This window comes from Neophocaena asiaeorientalis, unplaced genomic scaffold, assembly GCF_003031525.2.
Source record: "Neophocaena asiaeorientalis asiaeorientalis breed wild unplaced genomic scaffold, Neophocaena_asiaeorientalis_V1.1 scaffold43, whole genome shotgun sequence".
Classification (NCBI taxonomy): Eukaryota; Metazoa; Chordata; class Mammalia; order Artiodactyla; family Phocoenidae; genus Neophocaena; species Neophocaena asiaeorientalis.
The window spans coordinates 1,723,604-1,744,284 of record NW_020173674.1 but is presented as its reverse complement, the minus strand read 5'-3'; the positions used below and the strand labels follow the sequence as shown (position 1 = coordinate 1,744,284).

Genomic DNA, 20,681 nt, shown 5'->3' with positions numbered 1-20,681 from the left:
TGAGCCCTCCCTGCGCTCACCTGCTTGGTCGGTCCCTCCCCCGTCGGCGCCCACCTGTTGGGTCCGCCCCTTTAGCCTTCACCTTCTTGGCCCCGCCCGCCCCATCTGCTCGGTCCGCCCCATTCTGCGCTCCTCGCTCCGCCCCGCCTACGCCCACGTGCTCGCCCTCCCCAAGCCCACCTGCTAGGCCTGCAAGAAGCCCCCAGCCAAGTCAGGAAGGAAGGCGCGGGGTCAGCAGGTGCAGGGACCACGAACTGCCCGGGCAGGAGGACGGGGTGGGGCGCAGACAGCCGCTTCACCCCCTCTGAGTTACTCAGAAGACGGTGGGAGTGAAGGGGGGAGGCGGGGCACGTTAGGAGGATGGCGGTTAGCCCCGCGAAAAATCCGAGCGCCCCCTGGGTGCCCGAGCGCCCGAGCGAGCGCGCGTGCTGCGGGCAGAGAGTGTGGTCGGGTTGGTACCCATAGGGCCGTCGGACTCTGGAGGCCAGACAGGGCCATCGGGGCCATCGTCGGCCAGGGCTGGCCCAATGGGGAGCCGTGTGCGTGGGGAGGATGAGGGGGTTCCAGGAGGCGATGCCTCGGGGGTCTGGAGAGGGGCGCGGCAGGAGGGGCTGCCTGGGCAGGTCAGGGGAGAGGCTTTGTCCTCCTTACCCTCTGGACAGGGCTGATGCTGTGTCCCGTAGGTTTCCCTGGGTGGGGGTGATGTAGAGGTGGGTGACAGGGTCAGAAGGACTGCACGGGTCCCCTACCCTGCACTGGCATTTGGGTCCCTGCACAACGACCTGACATCAGGTTGGAGAAAGGGTGTCGAGCAGAAAAAAACTGGCCTCTCTCAAGACATTGCCCTGGGCAGGGGGATAACTGCCTGCCACCTCAGGGACCCATAACCTAGGAGACACGTCCCAGGTCTTGACTGAGCACCCTGGGCTGATCTATTGCACGTACTCCCTTATCAGAAAGTCAGCTCTTGTTGTTGGACCGAGTGCAGCGCGGCCCTTCAGCCCTGACTCCCCACACCTCGGGTGGTGCCCGTACAGAGCCGGCACAGTTGGTACGTGCGGAAAGAACGAATGAAGTGGGTCCCAACCTGTACCAGGCACTGTGGAGACTCGGCGGCTGAGGCAATGGAACCTTGCTGGGAAGCGCATCACTTAGGATACAAATGGGCGGAAAGCCAGAAGGAGGTGGGGAGTCCGCCTCCGCAGGGCCTGGGGGACAGCCAGGGCACCTGCAGGCATTCAGTCGATACTTTCTGAACGAAGGCACGCGTGAATGAAGTGTCGGCACATCCACACCCCAGTCAGCAGGAGGAAGAAGAACTTTTAGTAGGCAGTGCCAACACACAACTGGAGCGTCAAAGAGAAAGAAGAAAAGCGTTGATCCATCATCTTGCACACAAAGCGTTGATCCATCTTGCACACAAAGCGTTGATCCATCTTGCACACAAAGCGTTGATCCATCTTGCACACAACACACAGGAGTAAATTTCGAGTGGATCAGGGGCTTCAATGTGAACGCTGAAATGAAGCCACATAGGTTCTACAAGAAAGTATGGGTGAGTTTCTCAACAAACTCTAGGTGGGGAGAACGTCTCCAGCTGTGGCTGAAATCCGGAGACAATAGCTGAAATCAACAAAACAGACAAGTGAGGAACTGGAACAAGAATTTGCACGGGCAAAGGATGAATAGCACTGGTACATAAAGAACATCTAAAACTGAGAAGAAAATGATAGACGACCCTGCGGACAAGCGGGCGAAAGGCACGAACAGCTCACGGGTCAAGGGATTCATGATCTTTACACTTAGGAAAAAATGCTCAACAAGAAAAATGCAAATCTGAAAGTACACTGAGAGACCATTGCTCACCTATCTGATTGGCGAAACTCCAGACGTTGGACCGCAGTCTCCATGGGCAGGGCCGAGGGAAAGCAGGTGTTCTTGGCACATCGTCAGTGGGGAGGGGGTCCTGGTGGCATTAGGAAAAGCACTCGTAGCATTTAGCCTGGCTTGTTAGTTCCACTTCCAGGAAGTGGCCCAAAGACACGTGGGGAATATAGAAGATAAGATACACATAAGGCTACTTGTTACGACATTATTTGTATTAGCAAAAGGCTAGAAACAGCCGGGACGTCCCTCCGTTAGCTGAACCGTGCTTTGGTACAGCTCACAATGTTATCAATGTTATCACTAACACTCAGAGGACAAAAGGAACCCAAAGGGTCATATCATTAGTACTGACATCGGTATTGTTGCCTTGAAATGATACATACGTGTAATATGTGTCACATATATATATATATCACGTTAAATTTCTTAGGAACCTGGATTTTCAGGACAAGAGAAAAGAGATACAAATATAAAATCAAAGGGCAAATCAATCCTTAAATTTGAATTGGGAATATTAGCATAAACTCCTCAGCTGTTTTCTTAAAACAGGAATACTTTCTAGCTCTGTCCACTGAAAAGTTGTTGCATCCAAAAAGAAGCGTGGATTAGAACGTACCAAACATCTTTATCCATTCATTCAAAATGATACTGAAAAGTCTTCACCGGCCCGTTGTCGGAGGCTAGGGCTCATTTTTCTGAAAAGGAGTAAAATAAATTGAAAGAGGACAGAGTCAAGCATTTGTCCTGCCTCCTCTGTACGCACTGAACTGCAGGGTAACAAGAGGCCGCACGTGCCGTAGGTATGTACTGAAGTGTTTCCGGATGGATGATGCGACTGTGGGGCATTGCTTGGAAAGAATCAGCAGGGAGGGGCAGTGGCTGGGGTGGAGATTCAACCGACCTGCTCCGAAGTGGTCATTGTTCAGCCAGCTGGCGGATACAGTTTTGATACCGTGTGCTTTACTTTTGTGTAAGTCTCTGTATTTTAAAAATTATGATATGTAGCCGCCCAAGCACCGGGAGGTTCAGGGGCTGAGCCGTGCAGGAGCCAGCTCTGGGGGTCCTGGCCATGAATGGGAGGCCAGACGACAAGGGGTCGCTGCAAGTTCCCTGAAAGCTCAAAGGAGCTGGTGGGGGGGCCCGGGGGAGGATGGGAGAGCTGGGTTGGGGGAGTGAAGCCAGGTGCAGTGAAGTGGGGCTGGGGCTCCAGTGAGGAAGGGCCCAGGATGAGGGCAGAGGGCTGGCGGGGGGTCGGGGGGGCAGGGCCAGCACACAGGAGTAGGAAGCCCAAGCCGAAGGGCCTCCAGGGCCTCTGCTCAAAGGTGGGAAGTGGGCCTGACCCAGTCACTGGCTCCCCGGCTGCCCTCCAGGCCCCCGCCCCCCGGGAAAACCCCCTCCGTCCCCAGGACCTGCCCCTCGGTCACTCGGGATGCTCCCGTCACACCCTGGGGTCCTGGACGCACAGGCAGATGGATCTACCTGGACGTGCGTGGACCGGGGGGCCGCCTTCCTGCTTTCCAGGCCCGTGGGCTGTCTCCGGGCCTCGGAATATTCTGGAAGCACCACACTCGCCTTCCTTCAGCAGCACTTTGCCAAGACCCCTCGGCACCCCAGACCCATGCCAGGCCAGCCGTGGGAGGAGCCCGGAGGTCGTCACGAACACAGGGGGAAACTGAGGCCGGGGAGGGCGGGCTGTGCAGCCCCCAAGAGGTCAGGGTCCAGGCCGGGGCTGTGCCTCCAGAGGCTTCCTGGCTGGCGGCCACCTCCAGCCCCACGGCTGAGTTGCCCACTCACCCATTCACTCCCCACGTCCCCCTGAGCGCCCGCCGTGCGCCGGGCACTGCTCCGCCCCGGCCGTAGAGCCATGTGCGCGAGGCCGGCCTTCGTGGGGCCCAGGGTCAGCAGGGGGATGAGTGAGATGAAGAAAGCTAGGGGACGAGGGCAGGGCAGGTGGCAGGGGGTGATCTGTTCTGCGGCAAGGCCCACCCTCCCAGGGCTCTGCGTTTTAGCCAACTCCTCTCCCTCCCTCGCGGGCAGGGGGCACTGAGGACCCCAAGCTTGGGCACCGCTCCAGGACAGAGGCCGAGGGGCAACCTCCGGCTCTGACTTGACTCCATCTCTGCCGCCGTGGGCTGTCGGACGGTCGCTCCAGTTAGCCGGCACGGGGGACAAGTCGCAGCCAGTCTCAGGGGGCAGGACAGACTGAGCTGAGCCTGCCTCAGTGGGGGCTCCAGCACCACAGGATGTCCCAGGGCTGTCAGCGCCCGCCCTCCTCCCCCAGGTGCCGCTCTGGGGGCAGGCCAGGAAGGCTGAGGGCTGGCCGTGCACGGGGCACAGCTCCGGGTGCATGTGTGCGCGGTACGGTGTGTGGGCGGGTTGTGGAGGATACGGGGCACACATGTATTGCGTATGTGTGTATGGCGGTCCGTGGTCCGTGTGTGTGTGTGCATACAAGCCTTGTTGTGACCACACAGGGAAAGGGGACACTCCGTCCCCGCTCCTAAGGGCAGCCCTAGAGCAATGGGACCTGGGGGCCGGCAGCAGTGCTCTCAGAAGGGAGACCAGCTGGGGGCAGAATCGGGGGCAGGCAGCCATCCCCCGGGGGCCATGCCTCCGCCCCAGCTGGCTGGCTCTGCGGGTCACTCGGCTGGGCCCTGCCCGCAGAGCCTCGTCCCCTCACTCACCCCTCCCAGCCCAGGATCCGGGTCCAGCCGGCCCGGTCAGAGAGCGGGGCACTGCCCGCGTGTTTCCTTTGATCTGAGGTTAGGTCACCTGACAGCACGCAACCTGGTCTCATGCACCCTGTTCTCACAAGTTCCCAGACAGCCGCCAGGAAGGCCTTCTGGGTGCTCTCCGCGGCTCAATGCCTGTCCTCCACATTAAGCAAAAGAGGAAAGTTTGGGGCCGGCACTTGCTGTGTGCTGGGGCGGTGGGGTGGAGGTGCTCGGCTTCAGTGAAGGGCATCGTGGCCAGAGCTGCAAGCACCCCGAGGTCCCCTCCCACTGGCCCCTGAGCCTCCCCCTCCCCTTCCAAGGGGACGTCTTAGGGACCAGCCCGAGAATCCAAAGCCCAGTGACCAGGCCCCGGGGCAGCTGGCACCTGGTAGGGTCACCTTCACAGGAGCCCTGAGTAGCCGTAACGCTGGGCAGAAAGATCAGGTTTGGGGTTTCGGGTCAGCTTCCAGCCAGCAGGGCCACCTTGTAGTATCTTTGCTGGGAATTTGCATCAGGGCTTGTGAAATTGACCTGAGTTTATTTCAGCCTGCCAGTCCAACTGTTGCAGGGATGCACCGTCACCATCTGGGGCCCTCTTTGGTGAAATCACCCCGAAAATGTGCACCCTTAGACACTCACACTGATCCTTCAGTTTCCTGTGTGACCTGATGGGGTGAAGTCAGGGACCTCCGAGCCTTGTGGGATCCTTGGGGACACGTGCCTGGCCCACGTAGCCTGGGGAGTGAGGACCGGGGTCCGACATGCCCCGATTCTGATCACCGGGTCTTGAGACCTCCCCACCGTCCCAGGGCACCTGCCCACCGCCCACTGCGTGCAGCTGACCCTTTGGGGGCAGCAGGCCGCCGTGCACTCCAGGAGCCCAGGCGGTGTCTGCTGGGTCATCTGATAAGCCAGTAAGCTTTTCCTTACTAGAGAGTTGCCGGGTGTCCCCGGCCGCTGAGAGAAGGGAGGTGGGAGACCTGGACTTGATCCTGTGAGGCCGCGGTAGCCGTTTCCCAGCCAGGGCCCTTGTCCACCTTGCTGGTGCTGCCGACCTGGCTCTTCGGCCGACGGGGCTGGCCCTCTGGAGCTATGCTGTCCACCCCGCAGAACCAGAGCCCATGCAGGGCCTAAGCCAAGAGTGGACTTGGAGGGCACGTGAGCCGGTTTGGCCGGGGAGGGAGGGAGGCAGGGAGGCCAGGTGAAGGGCCAACAGCAAAACAGGGGTGCACGGAGGAGGAAGAGGCAGGAAGGATTCAGCCGACCTGCCGGTGTTTATGGGGTGCCTACTGAGTTCCCAGCCTTGCTTAGGGGAGGCCAGAGGAGCAGAAGGCCAGGCCCTGCCTGCAGGGGATGGTGAGCTTTTCTGTGAGACACACAGACCCTGGAGAAGCCGCACGAGGACCTCATGTGCCATGTGGTGGTGTGCTTCGCCCAGCCACCATATGGAGGGATGGATGGATGGAGGGATGGATGGATGGACGGATGGGTGGGTGGATGGATGGATGGGTGGGTGGATGGATGGCTGGATGGGTGGCTGGATGGGTGGATGGATGGATGGATGGGTGGATGGAGGGATGGACGGACAGGTGAATGGATGGGTGGATGGATAGGGGTGGGTAAGTGAATGATGATGGCCAGATGAACTGCCTTTCCTTCAATTATTTGCACAAATGTCACCTTCCCAATGAGGTATCCCTTGACCATTTAAAAATAAAGTCCCCCAACCATCCATCCATCCTCCATCCAGGTTCTTGCCTGCTTTATGTTTCTCTACAACCATTTTAGTCATTTCTTTTTTAAAATTTGCTTCTTACTTGCTTCTTTGTTCATTGTCTGCATGTCACCTGACCCCCAGCACAGTCCTGGTGCCTACATGTTGCTCAGCAAATCTGTGTTGAATGACTGGACGAGCTGGCAGGTGACATGACGGTCGAGGGCAAGGCAGGTGGATGGTGCGCTTGGGAGAATGGGGTGGGGGTCCACAGAGGCCTGTGGTTTGAGACTTAACTGACCCCCAGGGAGGGAGAATCAGTCTCTCGGGCTCCTCGGGGGCCAAGAAGAAGGGGACAGAGGGGCAGCTGAGGCCTGGTGGAGCTGTGGTCCCCCTGGCCCGATGCCCACGTGCTCCAGCCTCACCTGCAGGGCAAGAGCCTGTGCATCCACACACACACACACACACACACACACACACGCGGGGTATCCTCACACTTACACACACTGTGTACACGCACACGCACACACTGGTCCTTGCATGGGACTCTTGCCGGGAGCTCTAAGGCCGGCTCTGTTCCAAGTGCTCTCCCTTCCACACAGGCCCTGCAAGGCGGTGGGATCACCGTCCCCACTTCCCATCAGGACCTGGACCCACAGCTGTCCAGGGACTCAGCGGGGGCCGCCCCTCACGCAGGCCGGCCAGCAGCCTGCCCAGCGCTCCACGGTGGCACCTGCTCTCGGGGCTGAAGTGGACGGTTGCTCCTTGGTAACGGGTGGGACAGGAGACACTCCTGTATTTGTAGGTCTGCGTTTACCACCAGGCGCCGAGGGGAAGAGGGGAGTGGGCTGGGGTGTCTCCTTCCTGGACTCCAAAAAACTCCGGGACAGGATGGTGGGAGGGAGAGGACGTGAGCCTGGGCCCATGACCATGCCCGAGTCTCAGCTCAGCCCCAGCTGGGCCTCTCCGGCCTCTCTCCCTGCATCTGTGACGGCAGCAGGGGGAGGATAATGGCCACGGCTGGGGTGGGTGGGGCCGGTGAGGGCCCATGAGGCGCAGCTTCAGAGCTGTGGGAGTCCCCGTGGGAAGGAGGGCCTGCAGGTCCCCCAAGTCCCGTGAGGGGGGTGCTCCAGAAACCTGGGCGTGTGTGTGGTCAGTGAGGTCGGGGGCAAGTCTGGGCTACTCGGCGTGGACGACCCTTAGAGGGGGTGAAGCACCGGGCTCTCAGCCTTCACCACGGATGCTCGGGGCAGCCCAGAGGCTGCGGACGGTGGCCTGGCCCGCGGAGCTCGCCCTGCGCTCTCCCACCAGGAGTGGCCAGGGTGGCGTTCCCCGCCCCCAAGCACCAGAGCAGGGCGCTTCCTGTCCGAGGACCTGAGTCTCGACCTCACGCAGACCCGAGGGAGGCACCCCGTCGGAGGAGGCCCCCAGGCCAGCAGGGAGACCCAGGGCCAGCCAGGCCCCTCTCTGAGTCGTGGCTCCTGTCCTGGGAGACAAAGACCAGAGGTGGCTCAGGAGGCTGAGTCTTCCTGCAAATTAAGCCCCACGAGGCACCCAGCCTGCACGGGGAGGGGCGGGGGGCGGGGCCTCTGTTGGGGGCGGGGCGTATGCATATGTCCCTCCCTTCCAGGCCTCAGCTGGGGGCAGAAGACGGTGGGCCCAGGGACAGAGGCCTGGGCATGCGCCCTGCCAGGCGTGGCCTCTCCCCCAAAGCAAGCGTCGTCGTGTGAACTCAGTCCTGTCCCGAGTGGCTCCGGCCCTGGACCCAGTTGTAGGACAGGGCGTGGAGGCGGCTGGAAACGGAGCAGAAGGCAGAACTTGGGACGTCCCCCCAACAACGGCAGCGGGTGCGGGGGGCCCCGGGCACCTCCTCCCTTCAGTGGCGCCCCGCCCGAACACAGCCCACGCTGGCCGCAGCCCCTCAGTCCCAAGGCTTCCCCGCATAGACGCACGTCCACACCCCGCGTCCACTTGCTCACTGTGTGTCCTCCCAGCAGCTCCTGTTCTGGGCCCGGGAGGCTCAGTGGCCGGGAACCCCAGGCAGGAAGCAGACAGACAGCACGCCAGTGAATGAAAGGTCCCTTCAGAGGGTCAGGCTCCCTGGGAAGTGATGCCGGGTATGGGGGACGGGGGTGGGCAGAAGGGGAGGCTCTGAGGCTGGACGAGAGGGCAAGGGGGAGGCCAGACGGCTGGAGAGGTGGGCAATGGGCGGGGCAGGGCTGCGGGCTCATGGTGGGGTGTTATTGTGGAGTAATAGGGAGCCACGGAGGGTTGTAGGCAGGGAAGGAGCACAGCCTGGTACTGGGCTGGGGGTGGCCGGAGAGGAGCGTCCAGGAGGCCGGGGGTAGACGGCAGGCCTGGAACAGAGGATGGGAGGCAGCCAAGGACCGTGTGCCTCCCGCCCCCAGGCTCGGAGGCTCTGGGGAGATCCCCTCACTCTGCATATACCCCTGACGCTGGCAGGACCCACGGTGGGGCCAGGCCCCAGGCCAGCAGGGGGTGTGGACCCAGGCTGATCTTTCAGTTGGGCTGGGGCTGGCCCTCGCCCAGGAATCCCAAGATTTACATCTCCCCCTCAGAATCTCGTCCACAGGGTCTCAGGCCCCGAGGGTTTGTGGGGTCCCTGCCCTGGAGCCCCACTTATCTGGAATCCAGTCTTTCCTGAGGGATCGTCAGGCGGCCCCTCTCCTCCCTGGGTGGGCTCCAGGCCCATCGATGGGAAGTGCCCAGCCCAGGACGGAGCCCTCGTGTCCAGGGCAAAGCGGCCTCCACTGGCAGGGCCACCTCCACCAGCCTGCGGTCCTGGGGCGCCCCCTGGTGGCCAACGGGCCAGACATAAGAGGCCACGTGGGGCCCCAGAGCACAGGGCCTGGACAGGGTCTCCCCCCAATTCCAGACCTCAGGGGATGAGGGGTCCCCGGGAGGGGGTCCTGGGGTCTCTGGGGAAGGGGCACACAGAAGTGTCGTCTGTTCTCATGTGTTACCCGCAAGCTCCCTGAAGCCGGGCTACTCAGATCCCCATTTTCTCAGAGAAACTGAGGCCCAGAGTTAAGGAGCCCGAAGGATTGGCAGGGTGTGAGCCAGGACTGTGGGGCTACAGGGCCACCCCCGTGCTGCCCTGTCCTGCCCTTGCTCGAAGGGACAGTGTCTGTGCGGAGCCTGCCGTGCTGACCACCTGACATCTGGCCCAGCTGTGCCACCCTCTGGTACAGCGCACACAGGGCACCCGTGCCTCTCGGCTTTGTGGGCCCAGTCTCTGCCCACGCGTCCTCCACAGGACGGCTGGCCACACCCCCTGGAGGTGGCCATTCCCACCTGCTGCAGAGATAAACTGGGGGCCTTTGGGAGGCGGAGACACGGGTGTGGCACAGCCGTCCCCTCCCCTCCCCAGGCCGCAGAGGGAGGGAGGGGCAGCAGCCAGCCCCACACGGGGCCACCTCTTGGCACCGGGAGACTGGTCACGCCCAAGGGGGTCACGGGACCCGTCAGGCCCGGGGAAGGCTGGCCCTTGCGCCCGGTGGCTTTGGCCGCAGCAGGCCTGTGGGCCGGGTGGGGCGGAGATCGGGGGCGCCCGGCGCTGGTCACGGCATTGGCTGCTCAGGTGCCGGGCGTGGTGGCAGTGGGGAGAAAGGGCGGGCGCCAGGCTGTGGGCACCTCCACCCGCTCCTTGACCAGCAGCCGTGTGTCTGCAAGCAGGTAGGTGCCCTGGCCGCCAGCCCCCAGCAGTGAGCGGGAGTGGGGGCACCCTCCTCCCTGGCCACAGGCTGCCTCTCGTCTCCATCTCCTTCTCTGGAGCCTGGGGATCTGGAGCCTGGGGAGAGCCTGGCCTTCCTGATGGTCCCTCTGCAGGCGAGGGGGGCTCAGGGTGGGTCTGGGCAGGGGGGTGGCCCCGCGGCCCTGGGGGCCAGACTCAGGGAGCCAGGGCTCAGAGCCGGTGCCTGTCCCGCTGGGGGGCTCACAAGCGCGTGGGCAGCTGTGCACCTCTCTGCCCCCTCCCCGAGCCGTGACCTCCGCTTCTGGCCCGGGAGACTCGTGTCCTCACTGGGGGCCGGGGGCTGCCGTGCTGACCGCCGCCCTGCTGAGTGTGGGACCCCTGTGTGCCCTCTCCTCCCATCTCAGGGAGGAGCAGAGGGGCAGAGCAGGTGAGGGGCCTGCCCAGTGACACAGCCGGGACGGGCCAGGTGGACTGGGACCCCCGGGGCCTGGCCACCCGGCTCTGCCTGCGCTGGGGCCGTTTCCCTGGTGGCCTCTGACCAGGGGCGGCCGTCTGCCCCCCCCCGAGCGAGAGCCCCCAGTGCCCTTGCTGCTGTTTGGTGGCCCCATTTGCCTGGCGTCTGGCCCAGTGTCCCCCCCAGCTCTCAGCACAGGACCCCAATGCCCCCTTGGACCCCCGTGGCTGGGAAGCCAGGGGTTGGGCCCAGGCCTTCAGGGTCTGGGGTGAGGGGTGCAGGTCGTGGCCCCGGGGACAGTGAAGACCCCTGCCTTGTCAGTGAGGAAAGGGCGACGTGGGCTAGGGGTCGGGGAGCCCCACAGCACCCTCCCCCCCGCCGCCCCCTCCAGGTCCCCCTCCCTGGTGGAGCAAACCCGAGGCTCTCGGCCTATGAGCATAGCAGTGCTGCCCAGTCCCCGCACACAGCCCGGGCCGGGGGTGCGTCCAGCGGCGGGAGGGGGGCCAGGCCCCCGGCCCCTGCTCAGCGCCCCCCTCCCCGCATGATGCGAACACATCCCATGTCGCTGCCCATGCTTTGGGGTTGAAGAGTGTCCCCCCAAATTCATATCCACCCAGAACCTCAGAACGTGACCTTATTTGGAAAGAGGGTCTTTGCCAAAGCAGTTAGTTACGATGAGGTCATAGCGGAGTAGGGAGGACCTCATGCAATGACCGGTGTCTTTATAAGGAGAGGGAGGCTTGGACAGGGACTTGGAGACGGAGGCAGAGGTTGGAGGGCTGCGGCCACAAGCCCAGGGACACCTGGAGCCCCCAGAGCTGCCAGAGGCAGGAAGGACCCTCCCCTCGAGCCTCCGGAGGGAGCTTGGCCCTGCGACACCTTGTTTTGGGATTTCTGGCCTCCAGAACCACGAGAGAATCAACGCCCATTGTTTTAAGACGCCCGGTTGGTGGTCACTCGTTACAGCCGCCCTGGGACACCCCTGCGGTTATAACCCAGAGGGCGGCAGTGCCGACGGGGTGAGCGTTGGCCGGTGCCCAAGCCCAGGCCAGGTCTAGCCTCCCCGCAGCTGTGTGGTCGCGTGCAGGTCTCCCCACTCCCCTCCGTGTCTTGGCAAGGCCGGGCCTCAGAGGCTCTTCGTACTAACAGCAACAGGCCCAGCCCTGGGGGGCGGGGGCGGATGCAAACCCTCCTGCTTCCCACCCCAGAGCAGGGAGCGCAGAGGGGTGGGATTTGAATATGGCATTTCCAAGCTGGTGATTATGGGTTTTTAATACTGGAGGCTAGTGTCTGGGGACAGGGCCTGGGTGTGGGCACAGGGGAAGGGACAAGATACGGGCTGTATGAGCGGCCTGGGCAGCTGGGACAAAGTCCCACAGATGGGCGGCCGAGAGCAACGGGAACTGATTCGCTGCCCTGGAGGCCAGAATCCCAAATCAAGGTGCAGCACCACCGAGCTCCCTCCAGCGGCTCCAGCGGAGGGTCCTGCCCGCCTCTTCCAGCTTCTGGGTGTCCAGGCGTCCCTGGGCTGCGGCCGCATCCCCCCACTCTCTGCCTCCATCTTCGCTGGGCTTCTTCCCTCTTCTTGTAAGGACACTCAGGCCACTGGATGAGGGCCCATCCTAACGACCTCGTCTTAAACTGATCACATCCGCAAAGAGCTCATTTCTACAAAAGGCGCATTCACAGGCACCAGGAACTAGGGCTTGGACACATGATTTTGGGGGACACAGTGGGAGGACCATGTCATGCCTGCAGGTGCCCCTCCACCGGCCCCTCCTGTGTACCCAGGTGGCCCCTCTCCAAGAAACAAAGGGCTGGCCCGGCCTTGAGAACCGGAGCCGCTGTAGGAAAGCATTTTACCGAGAGATTCATTCTCCTCTCCCAAAGGGCCCCCTCCGTCCGGGGGGTGGGGCTGACCCTGGAGAAGCTGAGAAAATACCCCAGCCGAACGGGGCGCGGCCGACACCCGTGATGGACGGGGCGACCAAGGAGATGGAGCTTCACAGGGTGGGCCTCTCAGGTCTCCTGGGACCTGGGGTCCCACCGGCTCTGAGAAGACCTTTGCCCCTCCCGTGCTCTGGCCCCAGGCTCTGGAAGGGCGGGGCACGGCGGGCGTGCTCTCCCCGCTGAGCCCGTAGAGGAGCCACTGGAGACAGGCAGTGGGGGCCATGCGGAGCCGTGGGCAGGTGGTGGGGGGCCGGGCTGGGCCCTGGCTGGCAGCCGTCGGCAGTGGGTCCGGGAGGCGCTGGGGGTGCTTGCTGTCAGGCAGGTTGATGGGACCCAGGTCCTTGTCACTCGGGCCTCTCCTGGGACCCTGGCATGGCTCCCGAGTTTCTGCTAATGTGCCAACCCCGCCAGGCACGTGGGCAGCGCTGGGCCAGGGGTGAGGGCTTGGTGGGAAGGTCCCTGGGTGGTGGGAGGGGCGAGGGACGGCTACAGCCTTCCCTCCCTGGGCCTCCTGGGCCCACCTGGCTCCCGCCCAGCCCCCCAGGTCCCCCTGCACCTGAGCTGTGTACACAGGCCTCACCTGCTTGCCTTCCACCTGCTTTCTGCCTGGGTACCAGGCACACCCAGAGTCCCATCCGTGTCCCGGGCTGACAGGGGTGTGGGGCGGGTGGGCTGCAAGACTTCCACTGAGCCTTTTGGGGTTTCCAGGTACCCCCTGCCAAAGCCTCTGCAGAAGTGGCGAGGGGCGTGGCCGGCCGGCTACTCCCAGGGAGGGGCAAGTGGGAGCATACTGGGGGGTGGGCGTTGGGCCAGGAGGCGGGGCTGGGGAAGGGGGAGATGGAGCCCACATGGTGGGGCTTCAGGAGGGCCGGCCGGTGGGAAGGGCACCAGGGCAGACACCCTCTTGGTGGCCCCCCATTTCCACCAGAGCGGCGTCTGGGGAGAGGGGCTCCCCTGGCAAAGGCGGCCCCGGCCTCTGGCAGGAAGGGGGAAGCGCTTGCCTCTCACGCCCTCAGGAGTGGGCTCTGTCCCTGCAGACAGGGCCCATGCAGGGTGCCGGGGGCTCCCGTCCTGGCAGCCACGGGGGTGCTGGCGACCAACAGGGGCCGGGCCTGTGCCAGGGTGAGATCGAATTTGGAGGGTCTGGGAAGAAGCGAGGCCAGGTGAGAGGCTGCCCGCACCCCACGTCCTCCCCGCAACACTGAGCCCTGGCGCCCGCTCTCCTACAGTGGGGGTGGCGGGTGCCCGGGGGCTGTTCAGAGCCCCAGGCGGAGACAGCTGTGGAGCTGGCAGCGCCCTCTGGCTCCTGCCTCCTATCCCCAGGCACAGCATGTCCAGAACCCTCCTATCTCCGGCCTCAGCCTCTCCCGAGGGGATGGGGACGCCCAGGTCACACAGCAGGTCAAGACGGGGCCTGCGGGAGCCCCCTGGCCTCTGGCTGTGACCCTGCCCCCCCCAATCCGTGGAGCCCAGCCCTCCCCTGTGCCCGGGGCCCCCTTACCCAGCAGCCCCATACTCAGTACCCCCGTGCCCAACACACTCATGTCGCTGGTGGGCGAGGAGCGGCCCTTTGCCCTGAAGCCGTGGCTGAGGGACGTCCTGTGAAAGGGGCTGGTGAAGGCGGCTCAGAGCACACGTGAGACCCCGGGCCAGGGCTTCGGCCCCGCAGCCCGCTAACCCCACGGCCACCCTTCCCCGACAGTGCCACGGTGGCAGTGGGAGCAGCCCCGGGGACGCAGCAGAGGGGCCTCTTCCCCAGGAGGGTCCAGACACCCTGCGGGGCCCACAGGCCTCAGCGAGACGCCCGGGGGCAGCGCCAGCTTCCACAGCCCGCTGCCCGTGGGCGGGCCCCCTTCGCCCCCTCTGCTTCCCTCGGGGGAGGAATCTGGCCAGTCGCTGGGGTCAGAATCAAACTTCTGGGCTTTATTTTCAGGCCGGCTGGGCCTTCAGAAAACCCAGTCAAGGACGTGGTGTCTCTGGTCTCCTTCACCCCAGAAATGATTGATTGTAGAAAAGACAAAAAGCCCGGTCTGTGCACCCACTGGGCTGAGGGCTTTGTAATCTGGAAAGAACTTCCTGGGTTCTGGCCCAGCACAGGCCATGGGACAGAGTCATGGCCTGTTCTGTCCAGATGGCGTCTGGCGGGGACAGCTCCCAGCAGATGCCCCAAAGGCAGGAGGGAGCCCTGGGGCCGCTGGGCGCAGTGACTCCCAGGTCTGCAGGTGCCTGGATCCTGACCAGTGCACTCCGTGTGGGCCTTGCCCGGTACGTCGGACAGGCTGTGTGTGACCACTCACTGGCCAGCACGTCCACCAAGGCCCACGTGGTGGCCATCGGCATTGCCTCACTGGGCCGCGTACTGCACTGTCACTTCTGGACGACGCCCAGGTGAGTGTCGGGCTCGGGGCACTGTGGCCTTGGGACACGGTGGGCCTGGGAGGCCCCCGAATATCGGCCACCCCCCAGGGCAGGAGGGCATGCCTTATGGAGGCCACCAAGGCAGCCTCGCAGCTGACCGCAGCCCTCCACCTGTGACTGAGTCTCCCCACAGTGGACAGGCCAGCAGTGGACAGACCAGCCCCTGACCTCGGGGGCTCACGGGCCTGGGCGTGGTGGGGGGAGCGAGGCTGCTCTGAACGACTGAGGTGGTGAAGTGACTCAGAGCCAGGGGAGGGGGAGGGCAGAAGGGGGGAAGGCAGGAAGCGGGAGGGGGGTGAAGGGGAGGGGCCAGAGGGGGAGCTGGGAGCCGCGTGCCCAGCATGTGGCCAGCAGGTGGCAGCATCGCCCAGGGAACGGCATGGGGAGGGGCTGCCAGACTCCCAGCCCACACAAACCTGGCATGGGGACCTGGGCTCCAAGGATCCCACCCAAATCGGTGCCCAAATGCCTGGCTTGGCCACCGCCCCGCAAGTTTGGGTGACACTGGGCAAGTGGCCTCTGCTCCCACCCTGGGGGAGGGGTCTGAGGCAGGTCCAAAGGAGGCCCAGGCAGCCCTGTGAGAGAAGCTCCCCCCAGCGCTGGGCTCTGTCTAGAGGGTCCCCTCCCTGTGCCTGCTTCTGGGCCCCCCGAAACAGCAGCCAGCCCTCCCTCCATCTGGAGGGCGGGGGCCCTGGACAGAAGCCTTGCCCAGGCCTCATTGATGTGCATGGGGGACCCAGGAGGACAGCCCTGTCCACTACCCCATGGACGATGGTGGCAACCAGGGCCCCCTCTGCCCCCGGAAAACAACCACTCCCACTTCATCCTGGTGGACCCGGGCACCCCTGGGAAGGTCAGCGAGCCCGCAGAGCTGCGGCTGAGGCTGGAGAAGCACATCTCGGAGCAAAGGACCGGCGACGGGGGTGAGGCCTGTCAGGGTGCCCAGGGAGGCTGCCAGGGAACACGGGATGGGGGTGGTCACAGCGTGTGGACGGGGCTGGAAGGACCACCAGGACGGGCAGGGAAGGGCATTCCCGGCTGAAGGCACAAAGCATGCCAGAGTGGTGAGACTCAGGCCACTGGGAAGACCTGGGTGGGGGGGGCTGCCAGCCACGGCGGCAGGGGACACAGCTGTGGGGAGTGGCTGTAGGTCGATTTCCAGTGGGGGTCCCCTGGCTAGAGGCTCTGGTTGTGGGTGGGCTCCGAGCTTTGGAAAGAAAAAGAGATTTCCAAGTTTTAAGAAGCCTATTTCCCGCCACTGGCCCGACGTAAGGTGCCACCAGGGGGCAGTGTTGTCCGAGGCCTGGGCACCGCTGCGGCCAGTGGCGGGTTCGAAAGCTGGATTTGCTAACGCTAGTGCATGACTAACATTTATAAACAAGATACGTATAATTGCCTACAATACGTGTAAGCAACCTGAAGCGTCTGCCAACTGAGCACCCTTGAATGAAAACACAACTGAAGCTGTGTTTAAACCATCACCACGTGGGTGCAGCGCTGAGCTCTGTGCTCCTGACGCCTGGCAGCCCACGCAACCCGAGCATCCCCCACATTCATTCAGGAGGCGTCTTAGGAGTTAGAGGGGCCCCTGCTGGGGGTGGGGTGGGGGGGACCATCCCGCCTGCCTGGAGTCCTCCCAGCAGTTTGCCGGGCTCCTCCCACACAGCCTACCCAGCAGGTCCAGGCTTCTCTGAGGTTTCACCTTCAGAAGTCTCATTTCTGGTTTGTTTGGGGAAAAATCTGACCAGCGCCCCTCCTTTACCTCTTCGACGTGCTCCGTGGGCCTCGGATGACCTGGTGGTCGATAGAGCTTTCTGCTCTGATGCAGGGAGATGCCAGGCCCTCGGAATGTGGCTGGTGCAGCCAGGGACTGAATATTCAACTTGAGGTTTAAATAGCCACGAAGCGGCCACATCGCATAGTGAGGTGCGGAGCTGGCATCCTTTCCCCGGGTGACGGGGCAGCCTGGAGCCCGCACTTCTCTAGAAAAAGCCTCTTGGCTGGAGCTTGCCCAGAAAATGTGGCAAGTTGATGGTCTGAGGCCGTGGTGGTCACCCCATGGGGAGGGTCCCAGGCCCTCTGCTCGCCCGGGCACCTGGGTGGCCCTCGTGCTGCGCCTGCTCCAGCAGCATCGAGATCCCCGTCCTCTGTCTGCTGGTCAACAGTGACCCCAGCACCCTGGAGGTAGGCAGGGGCGGCAGGTGGGGGCCGGGGCCCCCTGCCAGGGCAGGGATGGACCTGGAGTTGACTCGGCCTGCTGGCCCTCCCTGCCCACCTCACAGGATTTCCAGGGCCGTGGAGCACGCCGGCCCGTGGCTGATCCTGGCGGGCTCGGGGGGCATCGCCGACATGCTTGCTGCCCTGATGAACCAGCCCCACCTCCTGGTGCCCCAGGTGGCCGAGAAGCAGTTTAGAGAGAAGTTTCCCAGTGAGAACTTCTCCTGGGAGGACATCGTGCACTGGACAGAACTGGTATGCACCGGCCAAGACCGCAGTCAGGAGGGCCAAGCGCTGGTCCCTGCCCCGGACCCCGCCCCCTGCAGTGCCCATGCCCGGCCCCTCTGGCTGCAAAGCTACCCCACCTTCCCGAGCTCACCCCTGCTTCAGGCCCTCACGCCTGGGGGCGGAGCCTCAGTCTGTGGGTGGGGCTGCCCTGGGCCCAGCGGGCAGAGGGCTGGCATTCTCACGGGGGGATGTGGGGTCGTATACCACGTGCCCGGCCCGAGGCGCCAGCTCGGGGCCTTTGTCCATCCTCAAGGCGCTGGTGAAAGGTGAGGCCTGGCCGCGCCCGCTGGGAGGCCTGCGGAGGGCACCGGGCAGAGGCAGATGGCTGGCCAGCCTGGTAAGGGGCGGCTCCCGGCCCTGCCCCGTCCTGGGTCTCGGCCTCCAGGGGCAAGGCCGCCGCCTGGGGGCTGTCAGTGGCCGGGAGGGACCCCTGGCACGGCTGCACTCTGCTGTGTGTGTGGGCGTGTGGGCGTGTGGGCGTGTGAGCGAGCGTGCTAGCGTGTGGGCGTGTGCACCGGTCACGGCTCGCTTCGGCGGGGGCAGCGCGTGTAACAAAACTGGAGGAATACAGAGCCTACCAAGGCCTCCGTGCAAATCCGTAGAAAGCCCTGCCTTTGGCAAGTTTTATGTTACTATATTTTATCACAATTTCAAAAACGAACGTGTTCAATTAATTCAGGGAGCCGTAGCGCCTTCATACGGTTGTACACTGTTACTACTGATTCCAGAACGTTTCCACCACCCAGGAGAGCCCTGCTAGTCACCCCGATTTCCCCCAGCCCCCCGCAACCCCGAATCTGCCGTGTCTAGGGATTTGCCTACTTGTGGCATTTCCATGGGATCGCACACTGCGTGGCCACTGGCGTCTTTCCTTCGCTGAGCACGACGTTTTGGGGGTTGTCCACGTTGTAGCCTGTGTCGGGCTTCACTCCTTTTTCGGGTGGAGTAATATTCCACATTTTGTTTCTCTGTGCCTCTGTTGATGGACACTCGGGTTGTCTCCACTTTCTGGCTGTCACCTGATGTGCTTCTTCTTGGACATAAACACCTGTGGAGGGGCTGACCACTGGTGGGGGACACAGGCCCAGGCAGGGAGGGGCTGTGCGGGTCAGGGGGCCGGGACACCCTCGAGGGAGGGGAGTCTCCTCCAGACAGGCTGCCGGCTCCCTGCTCTTCCGTTCACCCCTGGGGTCCCCTTGGGGTCCTGGCGCTCCCAGCATTGGCTCCTGGGGGTCTTGGGATGTCTTGTGAATCTAGAGGGTGTGGAGCGAACCAGAGCACCAGTCCCACGGCTGTGCGTCTAGGAGAGTCACCTTGAGGGACCCTGTGCCCAGGGGCTCTGCCGGCGCCTAGGTTCGCCCTCCGCCCCCCCCCTCCTCCGCGTGCAGCCCACAAGAGCCGCAGCCAGGAGGCGCAGGACTACCCGGATGAGCTGAAGCTGCCCGTGGCCTGGGACCGCGCGGACATCGCCAGGGGCGAGATCTTCAACAGGGACGTGCAGTGGAAGGTGCCGCCCGACTGTGGCCAGATCCGGGCGGGGACGCGTGGAGGGCTGGGGCAGGTGGTGTCCGGGTCCATCCTGGCCCAGCTGTGGCTGCGCGGGCCAGGGGCGACTGGGGCACCTCCCGCTGCTGCCTCACTCGTCTGCCCCCCAAGGCAGGATGGGCTGAACTGCGGCGGGTGTGGGCCACCCGGCGCAGTGGGACAGGCGGGGGCCTTGCCGAGGGTCCCCACGCCCGCCCCACCGGCTCCCTCTCGCTCTCTGCCCAGTCCCACGACCTGGAGGAGGTGATGATGGACGCGCTGGTGAGCAGCAAGCCTGAGTTCGTGCGCCTCTTCGTGGACAGTGGCGCCGAACTTCTGACGTACGGGCGGCTGCAGCAGCTCTACCGCTCGGTGCCCCCCAAGAGCCTGCTCTTCTTCCTGCTGCAGCGCAAGCACGAGGAAGGCCGGCTGACGTGGGCCGGGCTGGGCGCCCAGCAGGCCCGGGAGCCGCCCGCCTTCTCCCTGCACGAGGTGTCGCGGGTGTTCAGGGACTTCCTGCACGACGCCTGCCGTGGGTTCTACCAGGCGGTGAGCTGTGAGCGGGCGGCAGGAGGGGGCGCCGGCGGGGCCGCGGCTGTGGGCTGACACCCCTGTCCTCCAGGAGCAGGGCCCGGTCTGGCAGCCCACGGGCCAGAAGGGGCTGCTGGACCTGAACCAGAGGAGCGAGAACCCCGGGAGAGACCTGTTCCTGTGGGCGGCGCTGCAGAACCGCCACGAGATGGCTACCTACTTCTGGGCCACAGTGAGGACTCCGGGGAGGGGCCGGGTCCCTGGGGAGGGGCGGGGAGGCAGCCGCATCCTCCGACCTGGCCTCCCAGGAGGGCGTGGCAGTCGCTCTGGCCGCCTGCAAGATCCTCAAAGAGGTGTCCCACCTGGAGACGGGGGCCGAGGTGGGCCGCACCCTGCGTGAGGCCAAGTACGAGCAGCTGGCCCTGGGTGAGCAGCCGAGGCAGTGGGGCTGCAGTGACCCCGTGCTCCTCGGGGCCACTGGGCTCCCCCTAAAATCCTAATGGGGACAGACGGGTACATGGCTGACGAGGACGCAGCTCCAAGGCTCGGGCCAGCTGGGCCTTGCGGCCAGGCAGGCAGAGACACTCGGGGAGAGGGAGGCCCCCACGATCCCGACAGGCAGGCCGGGCCAGGATGGGCAGCCTCCGCGTGGCAGGCCTCTCCTGGGCTTCACCAGCCCCCTGGGAGGCAGGCACAGGGCAGAGGGCCGGCCAAAGGAGGAGGGCAGGCGGGCCGAGCCTGGGCATCGTGGCAGCGGCCGCGCCCTTGGGCAGACCTCTTCTCCGAGTGCTACCGTAACAGCTGGTGCACCGGAGCCGCTCATACAGCAGGGCCATGTGTCTGCACCTGTGGCCACCGAGGCCGACACCGAGGCCTTCTCTGCCCACGACGGGGTGCAGGTGAGCCCCGGGGAGGGCTGTGGGGCGAGGGGCTGGGCAGACAGGAGGTGGCCCAGCCGACCCCCCTCACATGCCTCCCCCAGCCTGTGTCCCGGCCATGGGGGTGGGGGGCTCCCTCAGCTGGCCACTCCCCCCACGTCCAGCCCTTTCTCTACCTCCGGTCTCGGAAGAAACCCCGCTTCCTCAGCTCAGCCCTCCTGGACCCCCGAGCCGGGCCTCCCCCGTCGGAGGGTCTTCCTTCCCCAGCAGGATGGAGGCTCCAGGGAACTCTAGGAGCCAGGGCTGGGAGGGGTGGTGCTCCCGCTGAACCTGGAAGGGCAGGCCTGCTGCGGGCACAGCAGGGCAGAGGTGTGGAGGGGGGGGCGGGTGG

The 20,681-nt window shown here is 64.3% G+C and overlaps 2 protein-coding genes across 2 annotated transcripts in view; one reads left to right on the top strand and one right to left on the bottom strand.

Annotated features, from left to right (window-relative positions):
* KCNQ1 (potassium voltage-gated channel subfamily Q member 1) overlaps window positions 1–4,236 on the bottom strand; it is a 364,926-nt gene extending 360,690 nt beyond the window's left edge. Inside the window, exons 1-4 of the mRNA XM_024749215.1 lie at window positions 3,954–4,236; window positions 3,682–3,815; window positions 460–586; window positions 21–189 (exon numbers count right to left, since the gene is read on the bottom strand). Coding sequence (XP_024604983.1) covers window positions 21–189; window positions 460–586; window positions 3,682–3,815; window positions 3,954–4,236 — 713 coding nt within the window. The remainder of the gene's footprint in view (window positions 1–20; window positions 190–459; window positions 587–3,681; window positions 3,816–3,953) is intronic.
* A 9,244-nt stretch (window positions 4,237–13,480) lies between these two features.
* Window positions 13,481–20,681, top strand: part of TRPM5 (transient receptor potential cation channel subfamily M member 5) — a 15,230-nt gene continuing 8,029 nt past the window's right edge. Inside the window, 16 exon segments of the mRNA XM_024749214.1 lie at window positions 13,481–13,597; window positions 13,758–14,070; window positions 14,657–14,797; window positions 14,800–14,828; window positions 15,593–15,650; window positions 15,653–15,781; window positions 16,978–17,053; window positions 17,135–17,355; window positions 17,579–17,623; window positions 18,746–18,864; window positions 19,128–19,430; window positions 19,504–19,668; window positions 19,721–19,838; window positions 20,186–20,209; window positions 20,212–20,261; window positions 20,264–20,567. Of these exon segments, the coding sequence (XP_024604982.1) occupies window positions 13,481–13,597; window positions 13,758–14,070; window positions 14,657–14,797; window positions 14,800–14,828; window positions 15,593–15,650; window positions 15,653–15,781; window positions 16,978–17,053; window positions 17,135–17,355; window positions 17,579–17,623; window positions 18,746–18,864; window positions 19,128–19,430; window positions 19,504–19,668; window positions 19,721–19,838; window positions 20,186–20,209; window positions 20,212–20,261; window positions 20,264–20,567 (2,212 nt within the window).